Source organism: Episyrphus balteatus, chromosome 3, assembly GCF_945859705.1.
Source record: "Episyrphus balteatus chromosome 3, idEpiBalt1.1, whole genome shotgun sequence".
NCBI classification, from domain to species: domain Eukaryota; kingdom Metazoa; phylum Arthropoda; class Insecta; order Diptera; family Syrphidae; genus Episyrphus; species Episyrphus balteatus.
In genome coordinates, this window is record NC_079136.1 from 127303193 (window position 1) to 127322374 (window position 19182).

At 29.9% G+C, this 19182-nt stretch overlaps 2 protein-coding genes across 6 annotated transcripts in view; one reads left to right on the plus strand and one right to left on the minus strand.

Moving 5' to 3' along the window:
* The window catches only part of LOC129913021 (serine-rich adhesin for platelets), a 54928-nt gene extending 50661 nt beyond the window's left edge, over positions 1-4267 (plus strand). For both annotated transcript variants that reach the window (XM_055991355.1, XM_055991356.1), the window contains one exon: positions 1184-4267. In XM_055991355.1, coding sequence (XP_055847330.1) covers positions 1184-3451 — 2268 coding nt within the window. In that variant the 3' untranslated portion in view covers positions 3452-4267. The remainder of the gene's footprint in view (positions 1-1183) is intronic.
* An 8878-nt stretch (positions 4268-13145) lies between these two features.
* Positions 13146-19182, minus strand: part of LOC129913026 (phospholipase A1 member A-like) — a 43352-nt gene continuing 37315 nt past the window's right edge. For 2 of the 4 annotated variants that reach the window (XM_055991368.1, XM_055991367.1), the window contains exons 2-7: positions 16915-16996; positions 16599-16845; positions 14637-14794; positions 14375-14577; positions 13352-13520; positions 13146-13292 (exon numbers count right to left, since the gene is read on the minus strand). In XM_055991368.1, coding sequence (XP_055847343.1) covers positions 13220-13292; positions 13352-13520; positions 14375-14577; positions 14637-14794; positions 16599-16845; positions 16915-16928 — 864 coding nt within the window. In that variant the 5' untranslated portion in view covers positions 16929-16996 and the 3' untranslated portion in view covers positions 13146-13219. Of the gene's footprint in view, positions 13293-13351; positions 13521-14374; positions 14578-14636; positions 14795-16598; positions 16846-16914; positions 16997-17224; positions 17380-19182 lie in introns of those variants that run through there. The other 2 variants (XM_055991366.1, XM_055991365.1) reach the window with 2 other exon arrangements.

Genomic DNA, 19182 nt, shown 5'->3' on the forward strand with positions numbered 1-19182 from the left:
TTACTTTATAGTTTATAGCGTCACGTGTCAGACACCGAAGCTTCGTTGAAATCTCGATCTCCTATGCAAATCTAAAAACATTTTATATACATAAATGGTAATCATACTTTTAAAAGTGAATAAAGCTAAATAAAGATTTATCTTCTGCATGAAAGCGAGAATCACCACACAAACATGAAGAACAAATCTGAATTAGTAATAAATTACTTTCTTGGAGACTATAAAATCAAAATTAATGATTTTTAAGCTTTAATTATAAGCATGAGTGAGCATGACACCTCAGCATGCCTTGAATGTGAATTAAAATATAATATTTGGATATTTGTAAATTCTCTCATTTATGAAATGCTCCTAAAAATGATGATTTCGTCATTTTATTAAATTCTATAATTGCCACTTTATAAATTCAAGTTTCTCAACCTCTACCTATTACTATGCTTTATTGGGTAAGTCTGCATCTATTGGCTCTGATAGTAAAAATGACTTAGAATACTAAACTATTTTACTGCTTGAACTAGCAAAAAAAGAATGTTTGAAAGATAGACAAGATCTACAGATAGAAGAGATCCACAGTTTTGAAAAAGTACTGTGGATGGTTATTTTACTGTCCAAGAGATTAATATAATTACTCCTGCAAAATATGAAGATAGAACAAGAATTACCTATTCGAAGAATGAAAAGCAGTGCACTGTTAAAATGGACGCTAGGAACAGCTTATCACCAAAACATTGTTTATGAGATGGAGAGTTTTATCAACGATATACAAACTTCCTTAGAAAATCATGTGAAAACAAAACGTGGAAATATCTTCAGATAATTGCGTATTGGATAACAGGCTTAAAAATATTTTTAAATTTTGTTTTTATTTTTCTTGTTTAAATTTTGAAATCTTGAATGCCTAGCTTTTTATTTTGTTGTATGTGTATATTGCTGTTTATGAATTCCCATCATCTTCCTTAGTTTGATTTTCTATTTAAATTTAAAAACTCATCCAGCTCATCATGCTCGCCGTCATCGTCTCACCATCACTGAAAAAAAGGTTTAATTTTTCTGTTCTTTCCTATGAAAAAAAAAAAACGTTACCAGAATGTTACAAGTTCTTTATTATTATTTCCCCAATCCAAAATTTCAACTACAGACAAAAAATTAATTCAAAATTTTCCTTTTTTATTTTCTTCTATAGATTGGCAGTGATGCTCAACTCGATTATGCACGCGTTTTAGAAAACGTCCGTTCCCTATGTGCCCGCAACGAAAACCAACCCCCACCAACTGCAGCGTCTGCTACCGACAAGACGACAGCCATATCAGCAGCAAAACGACGCGGTGGCTACTACCTGGGCTCCCGCAAAATCTCCTTAACTTGCCATAGCGCTCCACCACGAGCGGCAATAATTGATCAACAATCAACATCATCATCATCATCAATCAATAACAGCACTTCAACTAGCAGCAGCAGCAGTAAACTTGAGGTGAAAAAGAAAACCGGTGTTCGTCTGCGATCTCCTATCCCAAGTCCACCCACAATCTCACCGTCGTCGTCCCCAGTGCCAAGTCCTTCGAAAAGTCGCTTTCAAGTATTCCGTGTGTCGGAAGTTAGTCCTTTAACATCACCAATGACCCCGTCCCCATCACCATCCCCCACGCCTTCACCGACACCATTAAGTACTTCGGCTTCTGGTGTCATCATCAATTCCAAAGATTCCACAACAACAATTAAGAGGCTCTCAACATCGCCACGTTCTAGGTTCCATGTGATGAAGATCTATGAAGATCCAGGTGTGCCGATTGCACATCGAACTTTGCCACCGATAACACCATCGCCATCGCCACCAACAGCGCCAAGCATAAAAATGCCGCCTTTAACACCACCTTTAACATCAACAAATTCAAATTCGAATTCAACGAATATGTCAATAACAACAACAACTTCGTCAACGACGACGACGATGCCTCCACCACCACCATGCACATTTGAAGAGCAAAAAATCATTACAACACCAGCAACGCCACCTATTCTAGACAATTCTACAGCAGAGCCATCTTTCAATCATAATTTGCCTCCTGGTAGTGCCGTTACAATAACAACAGCAACCACAACAACAACAATAACAAATACAACAACAGCTACAAATACCAAATCAAATCTAGATTCGATAGATTTCAATAAAAGTACAAATAAAACCATTACACCAAATGATCGAGTGGATTCAGCATTAGCGAGTGTTGCAAGTTCAACACCACCACCACCGCCCGTGCAAGTTCCACCGCACGATGAAGATGAAACAACAAAGTGTCAAAAACATCTTTGTTCTCTATCTCCTCCACCATTGCCAGTTGTGGAGGACGATCAACGAACTCTCACAAATAGTCCTGATGTAAATATTGATTCCATTGCAGTTACCACAGTATCATGTTCAAGTGCACAATCAGAATTCACAACAACAACAACATCCACAACAGCAACAACACAATCTACTACATACGATCCACAAGATTCAAATCTTGTTCCACAAGATCAGCAATCCGAACCCGCCGTTGCCTCAGGAGCTTCCCCAGCTACCGGTCGAACAAGAAAAAACTCCTGGATACCGAATTCCACATATCCTGGAACTGTGGATCGCCTCCTGAGCATGTTTCAAAATCCAGCCCATTTATTCCATCGAAGTTCCTCGCCCGACACAACGACCTCAACCACCAGTAGCGAAGATCGAAGCACCCCACCACCACTACCATCCGAAGAAGACCTACAACAGTCATTAGTTCCTGTGCGAAGGCGAACTCCGCCCGCAGCTAATCAATTCCCATGGTGCAAATTGGGCACAGAAATGTGCAAGCCCGTTACATCAGTAATGCAGACGGCTGCAGCAGTATCGAGTGGGTATGTAGCATGTGGGCCACCAACAACGGCGGTTGTGGCCTCCGTAGAGACGCCACGATCGTTTTTCGATGCTGCCTCCAAACAGCTGCGAGACTTTAGCAAACAAGTATTCCGCCAGAATATAGCCTTTGGCAATGAGGCGACCAACATCAACCAGGAGCAGCAGCAACTGCTCCAACAACAACAACATGACTGTGATATAATACCGAGTGATATGAAATTGGAAATAAAGGAGAACATCTCCCCGGAGCATACAATCAACGAGGAGCAACTACAATCGTTACAGAAGATTGGCGGTAGCCCAGGCAGCAGCAGCACTAGCAGCAGTGGAACTGAAACAACAGAAGGTGCATCCTTGCCATCGTCATCGTCGTCGCCATCGTCACTGCTCAGTGTACCGCTAATAGGAATTCCTCAAACAATACCATTAACAACACAAATTGAGGAATCATTAGGAGCAGCAGTAGTAGCAGGGTCAACATTAACATCAACACCAATACAAGCAACACCACCAACGACGTCGCAACCACAGCCACATGTTCCAAATGAAGAACAATCTTGTAATTCCTGATGTCAAGGGTGGTGAGTAAAATAAATAAAAAAAAAACACAAAAAAAAAACAAATTAAAACAAAAAATACTTATTTTGTGGAATTTATTTTTATATTATTTAAAAAACTATTAAAAAAAAACTTAAAAAACAAAATATTGTTTAGAAAACCATAAATTTTAAGAAAAAAAAAACAAAAATAATAATTACAAACAAATTGTACAAGAGTACTTAGTAGACATATTGCGTTAATGCAAACACAAACATAAAACAAAAGAAAAACAAATAAAATAATAATTTTAATCCTTAAATATTTACAAAAAAGAAGAAAATAATTATATTATGATTTTTTGTTAAAAAAAATGACAAAAATATTTTTAAATTTGATATATTTTTAAGTTTTTTAATAAAAAAAAGGAGAACATTATTTAATATTGATGATAAGCTATGTAGATGTTTTTATTTTGGCTATTGATTATTTTGTTATACTTTTATATCCGTTTTTTTTTTTTTAATCTTTTATTTTATTCAAAATAAAGTCAACGGGAGAGCGAAGTTGATAGGAAAATTTATATAAAAAAAAACTATTTTGTTGTTATTTATTTATCGGAATAGTTGGATTGTAAATTTACGCTATTTCCTTAAATTCGTTTTTTGATAGAAATAAATTTCGTAAGACTTTTTTGTTCGGCGCCCAGAGTCAATTAAAAAATGCTGATGACATTTTTTTTCTAAGGAAAGAGAAAATATAGTAATAGTAATTAAACCGTTTAGGAACTAAAGGTTAGACTATTTTCAAGTAAAAGTTTTCCACAAGCTCTTAAAAGGCCCATAATACTCCAGTCAAAATAGACAATTCACATCGGAATTTCAGTCCTAGGTAAAACTTACGACGAAACATGTGACTACCGCAGCTTGCTTATTTTTCACCTTTACCTTATTTTATTTTGTTCTATTTTATTTTATTTTATTTTATTTTATTTTATTTTATTTTATTTTATTTTATTTTATTTTATTTTATTTAACGCTCCCTTAAGCGGACTCTAGACGATATAATCTTAGTACCGGGATTTTTAACTTTTCAACTTCTCGTAAAGTGGTTACATAACAGAGGTAATGCTGGTTTCATTACTTCTTCAGTGATCGTACATTTTGGATATCAGTTAAACTTATACGGTCACTGTGGTGTATGTGTAATATTTACATTACAAAATATTCTCTATCAATTTTGAAATTTCAAATAAAAAAATATAATATCGCAAATTGAATTAAAATTATTTAACATTCAAATCTTATCTTAATTGGTACTTGTTTTCTATATTGTTATATTTTCGTTTTATTCCACTTTATTTGTAATTCTTAAATATGTATATATTTTGTTTATTAACTTACTTTACTTACTTCAATTTAGTTGGCGCTGCAGCGCCGTCTTCGGATTCCCCTGGCTACAGTGTATTAATTCTCAAGGTCAGCAATCTGGTTTCTTAGCTCGATGTTTCCAATTTTGTCTCCCAACTCGAAGGAGGAGATCGTCTTCTACTTAATTTCATCATAAGAACTAAAGTCGTTGTTTTATTTTTTTCGTTTCCTCTGGTTTGGCGTTGATTTCATTGTGTGTGGATTTGGACTATGTGATCCATTTTTTTTTTGTTTTATCTACAGTCAGGAATAGTGAGTAAAAGGTTTCACACGAAAACATCAAGGCATCTTTAATCGAGCATAAGCTCCAAAGCGTTCTTCAACTCAAATATAAATAATCACAATTAAATACAGTACAATCAATTTCGCTCCTCGAATTTTCATATTTTTTTTAAGTAATTTATCTAAGAGATTACTCGCTGCGAACTAGGTTTTTTTTTTCTGAAATTTACATCTTAGTACTATCAAATTTTCTTATTTCAAAATTTTACTTTAAATTATACATATTTTAAAAAATTTGTTTTTTCAAAACATTTTGTCGAAATTCAAGAGACAGCATAGCGCATCGGAATTTACTTACATAATATATTGAAACTTATCTCTAAATTATTCATATTATTTGATCAACTTTTTATTATTAATTTTATTATTTAAATAATAGATCTCACGGCGTTTGTAGTATAAATAAAAAAAAAAACATAAATGATATCATATTTGAACAATAGTCAGTTTGCAATACACACAAAACAAAATATTTATAAATTATCTATAAAATACAAACATTAAACAATAACAAAAAAAATAGACCAAAAGTTATATAGAAAACTTCTCATTATATCCATATACCTTATAGTTAAAAAATCCAATATTTCAATTTAATTGTTTATTTTTTTCTCTCAAAATTAAACATTTAAGTAAAAAAAAAATAAATAAACCTAAGCATAAACAAGATATAAACAAAAAGAATTTAGCAAACAAATTTTATTATTTAAACAAAACTAAAACTAAAAAAATAATTAAAATAAAAATAAAACACATTTTTAACAAACCATTTAATATAATTTTTTTATATTAATATTATTAATAAAACAAACAAAATAAAAAATAGAAAAAAAAATATTTTTTACGTACCTTATTCAAAGTTAAACAATATTTTTTTTTACTTGAAAAGAAGAAAGAAAAGTGAAACTATTTATAAGAACTAAACACATTATAAAGTTAAATTGTGTCCTTTTTCTGTTTTTTTTTTAGACCACTGACCCTATGTTAATTAATTTTTTTTTCACTATGATAGCGTGATAAGGAAAAATATTAATAAAGGGATCAGTATTGAAAAAAAATTGGAATATTTAAATGAAAAAAAAAAAAAAATAAAAAAAATAAATGAAAATAAACATTTTAAATATTGGTAAACTTAAACTTATTTATGAGTGAACATTTTTGGCAACAAATGAAACTAAAAAAGAAAATACAAAATATTTTATGTAACAAATTCACTTTTTATCACTTTCGTACCTTAATTCAAATATCAATTAAAAATTTTAAAAATATGAAAGAAAAACAAACAAATTAACATTATTTATGTCTAGAAGTATGTTAAGTGAAATTTAAGAAAAAAAAAAAAAAAAAAGAATATAAAAGAATTAATACCCTATCTTTTAGAATACCTTAATTATAACTAAAAAATATAATTTTATTTTGATTTGAATAACAAAAACTTTGAATTAAAAAACATAAAAACTAAAAACACAAATTCAAAATACATAATTAAGAAATTATAATTGTAAACAAAAAAGAAAAATAATAATGAAAATATCCTACCTATTACTACTTAAATTAAAAAAAACAACAGATAATTGTTTAGTTTAGTCAAAATGAAAAAAAGGAAACTAAAATTTAAGAATGAGTTAGTTGAAATATAAAATGAAATGATTAATTACATACTTACAAAGACAAACACATGCAATAATATTATACCTATATACGAAAAAAAAAATAATATATTGATTGTAAAAGAAAAATATAAAAAAATTGATGAACAAAATAGGTTAAGATTGAGCTAAATTTGAACATATTATAGTTATAATGAGAAACAGTGTAAAACATAACAGGAGAGAGAAGGAAAGTAGTTTAGAAAATACTGACTCTTAAAATACCAAATAGTCTATACGAAACAATGGTTTAACGCATTGACTTTACTTTAATAAAGGTGTTAACTTTTTTCTACAGACTAGTTGGAGCTGTGTTTTACGTTCGCTCGTTTTCGTATGAAAAGATTCAAACCGATATTTTCTCATTAAACATCCACAAGTTGTCCTTTTCTATTCCCATAGAATAGGTTTGTTTGACTTTAGTCAAATGTTTTTTGGGTCTCAAAAAACATTATCATCATCAAAAAATAAATATATGCCATATTTTATTAAAAAAAGTGGGGTTGCAATTCTCTAATAGAAAGAAAAATTGTGCAAAAGTACCCGAACGCTTTAAAGACAAAAAACTTCTACTTTTTAAATAAACTATTCAAAACAAAATAAGACCCACCCAGGATATATTTTGAAATTTGCCTAAAAATTATTTGACTGTTTAACATTGTCAAAGCGAATCAATGCATTGTAGACCTTACATGTGTACTTGAGCTGAGCACTTATCACTGAAATTTGTTTGGGCTGAAACTCGCAACAAGGGAAAATTGTTTGTTCTCTTGCAAGCGCTCTTATCTTGTAAAAAACTACACAGTTTTTGAGTACCCAAACAGGAATCTGGTTAAAAATATTTCAAAAAAGGAAAAAATACTTCTAATTTAGGGAGTACCACGGCTATTTGGGTACTACCTGTACAAATCCCCAAGAAGGAAACTTGATCATTTTCTCGCGAGCACAAAATTGAAATAATTTTTTATTTTGGGATGTACCTAAACAGACCAACAATAACGGACAATAAAACAAAAAGTAGAAATCGCCAAATGGGCTTTTTACGAATTTATGTTTGTCAAGAGATAAGATATCAAAAAGATATTACTGACCGCATTGAGGTAAACATTGTATGAATTGAATGCAAAGTAATAGAAAGAGCAGGCAATACATTATAGTCGCCAGTTTTACGAAAAAAAGCTGAGAAGAATTGTTATTTTAGGCTAAGGGAACAAATGTAACCCAAAAGACTGGATAAAGAAATTTAATTAAATTCAGAAATTCCCATTTTAAACTTTTTCCTAAGTAAGCCCAGCTAAGGTTTTGGAGAGAATTTTGCTTTGGGAGCTGAAATTTAGATGGAATTGCATAGGTACGAGGCTTAAGGGGAAAAGTGCAGGGAGAGTTTGTGACTTGCCAATTTCTGCAATTAGAAAAACTAAAACACTTATTTTTTTTAAATTAATCCCATGAAGGTTTTGGTATTATATATATTAAAAATATAACAAAATAGAAAACAAAAACAAAATTTTAAAGAAAGGAAAGTGCGTTTTATTAGCTTCTTTGTTTGCAGAAATCGGCACAAATAAAAGAAAGTATCGAAGGTTTTGAATGAACAACAACAATTTTGTGTGTTACCATTAAGTTCATAGGCTGGGGTTATAGCTATTTCACGGGTAGAAAGTATTGCTTTGTAAAAAAAAAGAAAAATAGGAATATCCTTCCAAAATTTTTTTTTTTGTTATAAATTATAATAATTGAGGAGTGAATAATCATAAGGCCGTATTTCTACTTTTAATTTTTTTCCATTTTTTTAAGTGAAGTCGGCAGCAAAACTACACTTATGTTGACTTCAATGGAAACTGCTAAAAAGCCTTATTTCTTATATAAAATGAGTCTTCAAAAACTGACTTTCATATAAACCGGACATATTTGTTGTCACAGTTTTTTTGTGATTTCTGAATAATTTGTTTCGATGGAAATACGGCTTTTTGTTTACTCTTTCCTCAATTTGTTAAAAAAAAAAAACTGAATCGTTAATGCATTATTATGTAACCCTCTTTTTTAAGAACTATGGTTTAATTACTGATATACACTCCTCGCCACTTGAATAGGACACCCTTTTTGTTTTTAATAAAGTGGATATAACTCCAGTCTCTTAATAGTTAGCTGTTCAATATTTTACTATTTTGTGTGTCCCCTTATGCACTCTCTCTGTGAGCAAGATCATTCATTTTCAATGCCCCGTTAGTTAAATTTTGCAATTTTTTGTGGAACAACTGTGAAAAAATTGCCCCTATTTTTGTTCACTTGAATAGGACACCCCCTTTTTAATTGGTTTTCGGGTGCAAATCAAAGAAGGTGGAAATGCAAAAATGTTTTACAATGTCTTTTAGTAATTTTTAGCTAATTTCAATTTAAATGAGTCGCGCGAAATTATTGGCAGAGGAAGAAATAGCGAAAATCTAGAGTGTCACCCGATTTTTCACCAAAAAGGTAAAAAAACGCATCAAAGCCGAAAACTTTTTTCATTTTTTTTTACGAAACGAGTCCAACTGTCGAAAAAATATGAAAGGCTTAACAATGAGTGCCGTTACTGCAGCTGACAGAAGAGCGATTCAACGACTCGCATAAAATTTACATGACTTTGCCGCCGAAAAGAACGAAAAAGTGGTTAAAAAGCAAGTGCATCCGTAGTGAAGCGAGTGATTTCGAAGGCCAAAGACTTGAGGCGATTGCAGCTTAAGAAAAAACCATGGGTTAACACCTGCAGTAAAGAACAACGCCTTAGTTTCGGTCTGTTTTATGACATGAAGTAAAGCATGTTTTCTCCAATGAGAAAAAAAATTAATTTAGAGGGCCCCGTTGGCCTCAAGTATTATTTTTATGAAATAATGGATAGTCCTTCCTTCGCAAAATATGAAACAAAAAATTTAAAGCCAACTGGACCCCCAAATTAATTTTTTTTCTCATTGGAGAAAACATGCTTTACTTCATGTCATAAAACAGACCGAAACTAAGGCGTTGTTCTTTACTGCAGGTGTTAACCCATGGTTTTTTCTTAAGCTGCAATCGCCTCAAGTCTTTGGCCTTCGAAATCACTCGCTTCACTACGGATGCACTTGCTTTTTAACCACTTTTTCGTTCTTTTCGGCGGCAAAGTTATGTAAATTTTATGCGAGTCGTTGAATCGCTCTTCTGTCAGCTGCAGTAACGGCACTCATTGTTAAGCCTTTCATATTTTTTCGACAGTTGGACTCGTTTCGTAAAAAAAAATGAAAAAAGTTTTCGGCTTTGATGTGTTTTTTTACCTTTTTGGTGAAAAATCGGGTGACACTCTAGATTTTCGCTATTTCTTCCTCTGCCAATAATTTCGCGCGACCCATTTAAATTGAAATTAGCTAAAAATTACTAAAAGACATTGTAAAACATTTTTGCATTTCCACCTTCTTTGATTTGCACCCGAAAACCAATTAAAAAGGGGGTGTCCTATTCAAGTGAACAAAAATAGGGGCAATTTTTTCACAGTTGTTCCACAAAAAATTGCAAAATTTAACTAACGGGGCATTGAAAATGAATGATCTTGCTCACAGAGAGAGTGCATAAGGGGACACACAAAATAGTAAAATATTGAACAGCTAACTATTAAGAGACTGGAGTTATATCCACTTTATTAAAAACAAAAAGGGTGTCCTATTCAAGTGGCGAGGAGTGTATGTACCTATCACTTTCGTAAATTTGATCGAAGTCATGTTTTTTTGTCTACACAAATTTTGTCATTATTTTGAACTCTCAGGGCTATTTGTTAAAAGGTTAAATTTTAAAATTTCTTTTGAGCAAACGGTTCTCAAAGATTTTCAAATAATCAAATTTATAATGTGTTCAAATTAAAGCTTACTTAAACCACTGGCATACGTTTTTTAAATACTGCTGACTTAATACGTAAAAAAAATTATTTCCAAAGCTTATTGGAAGAGAATTAAGAATTGAAAATTTAATAGTTTCTAGGTTTCTACTAGTTTCTTTCCATAACAACAATTTATTTTATTTGGTAAACAGACTAGTGGAAACCTAACGTTGAATGTCTAAATTTCTTCTTTCCTTCTTTTTTTTTTTTTATTGTTTTATCAAACAAATTGAGTTAAAAATTTTGTTGTTTCTAATTTTTAAAACATAAATAAATATGTATACTGTTAATTTTATTATTTGTCATCATCACTCATCACACTCATTGTTAAATGTGATTTTTCGTTGTTTATTTAAAAATTTTGAAAAGAAAATGAATTACCTACATCAAAAATATTTCCCACTTTTTGTGATAAAAAAAAAACAAGTATATTTATACTTATACTTTTTTTTGTTGTTAATACCATAAGTCAAAGACTTAAACTTCCTTACTTTTATGTTTTATTTTTAATCTTTTTTTTTCTTTTTTATTAACCTAAAAAAAAAAACAAACAACAACAAAAAGTGAAACTTATGCAAACAAAGTTTGTAAAAACTAATAGAAAAAATAAAATTATAATAAACACTTAGTTCTAGTTTTATCTATTGAAAAATAAAAAACAATTTTATTTTGTACTCCCTTTCATATTTACATAAATATAAATTAAACAAAAACAAAAAAACACACAAATTAGAAGTTAGTTGGTAGTTTTAAATTTTTAAACAATTAGGGTTTTCTCTAATTTTCTTTGTCGTTTCATGAAACAAAAAAAAAATTTAAAGAAACTTAACATGAATCAGATTTATATTTCCTTATGTACTTTGTATTTATGTTAAAAAAAACCACCCGCCCTTAAAATCATGTATATTTTTTTATGTTGAATAACATTTTTTGTTTATTGTATATAATGTAGTTATGTACAAAGTAAAAAACAAAACAAACATAAAGAAGCAAGAAAATATTAAAAAAAAAAAAAATAAAACAAAGAAAATAAGCTAACAGAAAAAAAAAAAAAGAAAATAAAAGGTAACAAAAAATCATTACAAATCTTATATATATATTAGAGAAAGAACAATTTTTATTTTCTAATTTTTATTTATTTTAAAATTAATAAAACAAACAAAAACAAAACAACAAAAAAAAAAAAATACAACAACAAGCAAACAAATATAAAATTCTTATAATTTGAATAAAAATGAAAAATTATGATTATTATAAAAATAAACTGAAAATGGTTGTTATTATTTCATATGGAAAGAGGTGATTCATAGAGTCCAGTGGGAATTGAAATTAGATTTGTATGTGCATATTCCCTCGGTTGCTTTATCTTGAATGGTGATTTTAAATTAATTCAATGACACGTTTTGTGTGTCCATTTTCACTTTTCCTGCTGCCGTAGGCGGAAATTTGTATTTGAGTTGTGGAATATTAACTGTTGGACCCACTGAAGAAAAGCGACAGTGTCGAGTCGACAAAGAAGAAAAGGATTACTAAATTTGGAGGGTGTGTTGTGTGTTTCGAATTAATTATACTTTATGGTTACTTGTTAAACAAATACAATGCTCTTTGGGAGAAATTACGGAGGACAAAACTTTTCGTCAAATGAGAAGACGACGACATTCTTTAAGGGTTATTTTACTGAGTAAAATTATGAGTAATATTTCTTGCAGGTCTGGTTGCTGAATTATTTGCAATCGAAATATTTTTTTTTTCCTAAATTCGGAAGCATACATATATTTTCGGATCAAGGTCTCGAAACAAGATTTGGTTTGCAGATATGAGTTCACAATGTGCAAGTCTATACATTTACAAATCTATTTTTTTTGGGATTTTCGAGAAAAAATCAAAGTTAATCCCTTGCCTAAAAAATAGGCATTTTCAAAAACTTCCTCGAAATCTATCGAGTGATACATCAAAAGAAAGTTCCCTTTAAGCTCTTTATATAACTGAAAACCAAAAGTTTTTTGAAGATCCGGTAGCTAAGTTATTGTCATCGAAATATCAAAAAATCAAAATATTTTTTTTCTTTCATTCGGAAGCAGATATTTTCTAATCAAGGTCTCGAAACAAGATTTGGTTTGCAGATATGAGTTCACAATGAGCAGGCCTATAAAATAAGGTATACAAATTACAAATCTATTTTTTAAGGATTTTCAAGAAAAAATCAAGGTTAACCCCTTGCCTAAAAAATAGGGATTTTCAAAAATTTCTTCCAAATCCATCAAGTGGTACATCAAAAGAAGGGCCTCTTTAAGCTCTATTCATAACTGAAAACTAAAAGTTTCTTGCAGGTTTGGTTGCTTAATTATTTGCAATCGAAATGTTTTCTTACATTCAGTAGCGGCTTAGAGAAGTATATTTTTAGTGTTTTTTTTTTGTTTGTGAGAAAAAAAAAATAAACAAATAAGTTTAATTTTTATTTATTTTCATAATTTGTCTATTAGAAAAAATACTTTCTATACATTAAAATTTACCTATAGGATATTAAATTTTATTCTTAATTCAGCTTAAATATTCAGTCAAATTTTGGTATAGAATAATAATCAGCAAAATTGGTACTATGCTGTAAATAGTAATTTCCCCTTGCACTAAAATAAATAAATATTTAAAAAAAAAATTATTTTTTTTTTTAATTTGAATTTCATACGTTGGTGGACAGTCGATTCCCATTAAAACAGCTGAATTTTTATAAGGCTCAACTCCATTCTTCAATAATTCATCATAACTTTCCGAAGGATAAGCTAAAATTGGTTTCCATTTGCCATAAGCTACAGTTTCTGCCCAATAGACAGGTGCTTTTTTATGACTGCATATCTCTGTTAAAAAAAAAATTAATATAGAAACAATCAAAATTTATTGAGATAATAATTACACTGGTCAACAAAATTGAACTTTTTTTTTTGCCACAAGAACCAAGAAATACTTTTCTAGAGGTTTTTAATGTGCTGAACTCTAAACTGAAGTCAGAAAAATTTAGTTGGCCTCCGTTTTTGAAATATTACCGTTATAAAAAGCTAAAAAACGTCATTTTGGCTGTTTTCGAGCTTCTGTTTTTATGTGGGGTAATTCATTATACACAAATTTGTAACAAATTTGATTATAAGAACAGATATTCTTCTTTAAAAAACTGTTTAAATTTACCTGATATCCCTTTTATTGCTCGAGATATCTAAAGTTTCAGTTAATAAGCCAAAGAGAAACTAAATTTAATCTAAAGTTTAATCCATTGGTCATAAAATGTTTGCCGCAAGAACCAAAATGTACTTTTCTAGAGGTTTTTGGGTTGCTGAACTTGAATCCGCAATTAGAAAAATTTTATTAGCCTCCCGTTATTGAAATATAACCGTTATGAAAAAACCTTTTTTTTTGCATTTTATAACAGTAATATTTCAAGAGTAGCGGTCCGCTACTTAAATATTTAATGTCTCGGGGAGTAAAAGAGATATCTATATATTCTTATAGACACCGCTACAAATGTATTCATAATGAATTACACCACATAAGAACATAACCTCGAAAACAGCCAAAATGACGTTTTTTTTGAGTTTTCTAACGGTAATATTTCAAAAACGGAGGCCAATAACTTCAGCACATCAAAAACCTATAGAAAAGTATATTTTGGTTCTTGTGGCAAAAACCTTGTTGACCAGTGTTATTAATAATAACTAACCAGCAGTACCATCTGTTGGACATCCTGGTTGAAATGCTGTTCCATTATTAACCCAAAAATTAGCATGTCCCATACTTTTAGTTGTTCCTATTCCTCCAGCATCCGTATGAATTACATCAACAAATTTAGCAAAAGACTTTTCAATAAATGGTAATATGAAATCATCGTGAGCCTCTTCGTTTGAAGGATCTAAGGCTGTTATTCTAGAATTTTTTTTAATGTTTATTTGAAGTCAACTATGAAAGGTAAATTTCGAACCTACCGTGATACTATCATTGTTCCATTGCTTCTTTCAATTACATCTCGAGCAAAAACTGCTACACCACGACCACCCATAGATTGCCCACTTAAACTGAGTGAATCCTGTGGAACTCCCAACTTGAACAGCTCAATGATAAAATCAGCGACTCTTAGAGAAAGCTTTTGAAAAAAAAAAAAAAAAAAAAATCACTATGTTATTTGATTAATTCGTTGATTTTTTTTTGTTTCAAATTAAAATCCAGTTTACACAACAGTTATAGAAGTCTTATATGATCTGTCATAACAATTTAAACAATCCGACTTCGAGATAACATTTTTTTTTTATTATTTTGAGCGGTTTAACTAAGAAGGTCACTGGGGTGTATGCGCAACTTTTTTTTTATATAACAACTTTACAGCAAATTTTTCTTTATTTTGAGTAATTTATCAGGCGAGTTGGCATTGGCATTTGACAAGAACATTCCTATTATGGCTGTAGCCAGCGTTGCCAACCCATTCCGTCCAAATTATGCCTCACTTGAAAAAAAATTATGCCTTTTCAAATAAATTATGCCTCAAATTAAATTTCTTAGTTTATGTTTAAAAAATTATATATACAAAAAGTGCAAGTACACAAAACGAAATGTTTATTTAATTAATTTATACATTAAGGGCCAATTTTTCAATAGTCAGATAAACCTCAGATAGAGATTATTCCTAGGAATAAAAATTTTTTATATTGAAATTTATTCTTCTGATATAATCTAACTGACGATTGAAAAATCAGGGCTAAGGCAACTTATAAGCTGAAACACAATCACGCTTTGCCAGACGCGTCATCGCGTTACGTTGAGAAATCCTCAAAGCGCGCTTCTGTCACTTTGACTTCGAACAGCTGATTGAAACAAAAAATCTGCTGTCAAATAAAAAAAAAAAACACAGTCACTCACAAAATTATTGGGCCAGGTCCCTTATCTTGATTTAATTGTGGAAAAATGAAAAAGGATATTAATGTGTTTAAAAAATGCATAGAAATTTGTTTATTCTTTAATCCTATAGTTATAAAAACAAAACCAATCAAAATAAATTGTTTTTAACAATAAAACTCTGTCTACAACATCATTAAATTATTTTTGTTTTTAATACGTAAATTGTTTTGATTTAAAATATCTCGATGTCGTTTTTTTGTGCAAAATCTATATAGAGAAATTAAAAAACACACCTAGGTTTGCAATAATTTATTTTTTTTTATTCACATTTGGCGCAATAATAATGTGGGTGACTGTAACTATGCCTGATAAATGTCAGAAAGCGAGCAAAAGTTCAGTCTGGTTGAACTTTTGCTCGCTTTCTTACGTTTCCTTACGTTTGTCAAAAAAAGCGTACGTAAGAAAAGCGTCATTGTGGGAGGTTATACAGATTTCGTATGGTTGAACTTTTGGCAGTTGTCAAAATCGACGGCAAGCGTGATTGTGTTTCAGCTTTATTTGTCACGTAACGGCAACTTATTTTCTTCGGAAGGAATATTTCAAGACGTTGCTTCATATAATTGAAAGAAATTAGCGGCCAATTTTTTTCACTACTAAAAAATATTAGCCTATTTTAGACCTTTTTACAGCAACAAAATTAGATTCTTTTCTAGTAAAAGTGATTAGTGTGAACAAAATTCTTCGAAAAATTAAACACTAACAAGAGTTAGATGGTAAAAACCAATTCTGTAGATAAAATTTCGAACAACCTTTATTTAAAAGATATAGAATATATTAGTTTTGTCTTTTTTTTATCAAAATATTTAAAAAAATTATAAGAAACTTTTAAAATACAAATCAAGAGTAGAATGAAAAAAATTATGCCTTTTTGGCAAAAAGTAAGCCTCAATGCCTTAGCTAATAAAATTATGCCTCAGTTGGCATCGCTGGCTGTAGCCCTACTTTTGCCCTTTATATTAATAGTTTATAAATATAATATTGTATTTAATAATTACCCTTATAACATTTTCTTGAGCTGAATTATAATCTCCATTGGCTAATCCTTCCCATTGGAGATCTAAAAAATTTGTTGTGTTCCTGTGGTAATATGATATAGCCATCATAATTGTACCAGGATAAAGTTTATAATACAAATATCCACCCATAAACATATGAGTTTGATTATGAATAAATTTGGGATGTTTTATTAGAAGTGAAGCTGCATCCTTTAAATCATATTCCACGTAATCTTCAATTGTTGGTCTATAAACAATAACGATTTTTATTTATTTAATTGCATTTGAAATAAATTTTATTTTTTTTTTGACTTACCCATACATAAACATAATTTTTGCAGAATCAAGATCAGAATTGTCATTATTAGCTTCTAAGGGAACATCAGTTAAAATATCATCTATTGAAAAGATAAAAAATAAAAAAAATTAAGACAATGAAGGTAAAAATAAAATGATAATTTTGGAGTAAGCCAAATTCAACAAAACGAGATATAATCTTAATATCTTTTATACAAAGGTTTATCAGATAAAAAAAAAAAAAAATAAATAATCTGAGATGGTAAATCTGTTTAAAAGAATATTTTTTGCCGAAATCTTTTTTGTTGATTTATTCCTATTTAATTAACCTTTTTGTAAGTAAAAATATATTATACACAATAAACAGATAACAAGAGCTTTTACTGCAAACATTGTAACAAAACACTTGATATGATTTCTTTTAATGTTCATAGAACAAAAATTTATAAAAAAAAAAAACGTTTATACTAGGATAAAATTCAAAAAAAAAAAAAATAGTGAAGAATACTTAACGCGTAGAAAGATTTCATAAGAATGATATTTTTTTGAGTTTTGCAACGTCGAAAAGTACGTTTAAGGAATGGCAGTTATTTTATGGCTAGATAACAATCACAATTTTAGAGCAATTTCTTACGATCTTACGATATCATGTGTGATAAGAGATAACAATATACAAGAGTACATGAGTGGGTGGAACGTATTTGCTCAGAAAGTTAGAATTTTTTCGGAAATCTTTTATGAATAAAATTTTCTACATAGAAAATAGAAAAATATTTTTTTAAGACCTCAAAAAAATTTTTGTTTTTATTCGTTAATAGAGCTTAAAAAAAACCTTACTTTTGATATATCACTCGATGGATTTGGAGGAAATTTTTGAAAATCCCTATTTTTTAGGCAAGGGGTTAACCTTGATTTTTTCTCGAAAATCCTTAAAAAATAGATTTGTAATTTTTGTACCTTATTTTATAGGCCTGCTCATTATGAACTCATATCTGCAAACCAAATCTTGTTCCGAGACCTTGATCCGAAAATATCTGCTTCCGAATGAAATAAAACAAATATTTTGATTTTTCGATATTTCGATGCCAATAACTCAGCGACCAGCACTTTAAGAAACTTTTGGTTTTTTTGTTATAAATAGAACTTAAATAGGCCCTTCTTTTGATGTATCAGGCGATAGATTTGGATGAAATTTTTGAAAATCTCTATTTTTTAGTCAAGGGGTTAACCTTGATTTTTTCTCGAAAATCCTTAAAAAATAGATTTGTAACTTTTTAACGCAAATTTATACGCCTCATTGTGGACTCATATTTGCAAACCAAATCTTGTTTTGAGACCTTGATCCGAAAATATCTGCTTCCGAATGAAAGAAAAAAAATATTTTGATTTTTCGATATTTCGATGCCAATAACTCAGCGACCAGCACTTTAAGAAACTTTTGGTTTTTTGTTATGAATAGAACTTAAATAGGCCCTTATTTTGACGATCACTCGATGGATTTGGAGGAAATTTTTGAAAATCTCTATTTTTTAGGCAAGGGCTTAACCTTGATTTTTCCTCGAAAATCCTAAAAAAAAATAGATTTGTAATTTTTGTACCTTATTTTATAGGCCTGCTCATTATGAACTCATATCTGCAAACCAAATCTTGTTCCGAGACCTTGATCCAAAAATATCTGCTTCCGAATGAAAGAAAAAAAATATTTTGATTTTTCGATATTTCGATGCCAATAACTCAGCGACCAGCACTTTAAGAAACTTTTGGTTTTTTTGTTATAAATAGAACTTAAATAGGCCCTTATTTTGACGATCAATCGATGGATTTGGAGGAAATTTTTGAAAATCTCTATTTTTTAGGCAAGGGGTTAAACTTGATTTTTTCTCGAAAATCCTAAAAAAAATAGATTTGTAATTTTTGTACCTAAATTTATACGCCTGATCATTGTGGTCTTATAATTTCAAACCAAATCTTGTTTCGAGACCTTGATCCGAAAATATCTGGTTCCGAAAGAAAGAAAAAAATATTTCGAGGATTTTTTTCGAAAAATCTCTTAAATAAATTGTAATTTTTCCATTTTTCCTGCTTATTGCAAAATTCATATATTTCAATAAAAACTTGTTTCGAGACTTGGGTTGGAAGATATCTGCTTCCGAATGTACATATAAAAAAGAAAAATTGATTTTCATCTGTCAATATAATTTAATCATAATTAATTTTGTCAAAATTTGAGGATCAGTTAAAACTTAACAAATTTATGTCTGAAAGGCTTTCTAAACTCGAAGATTTT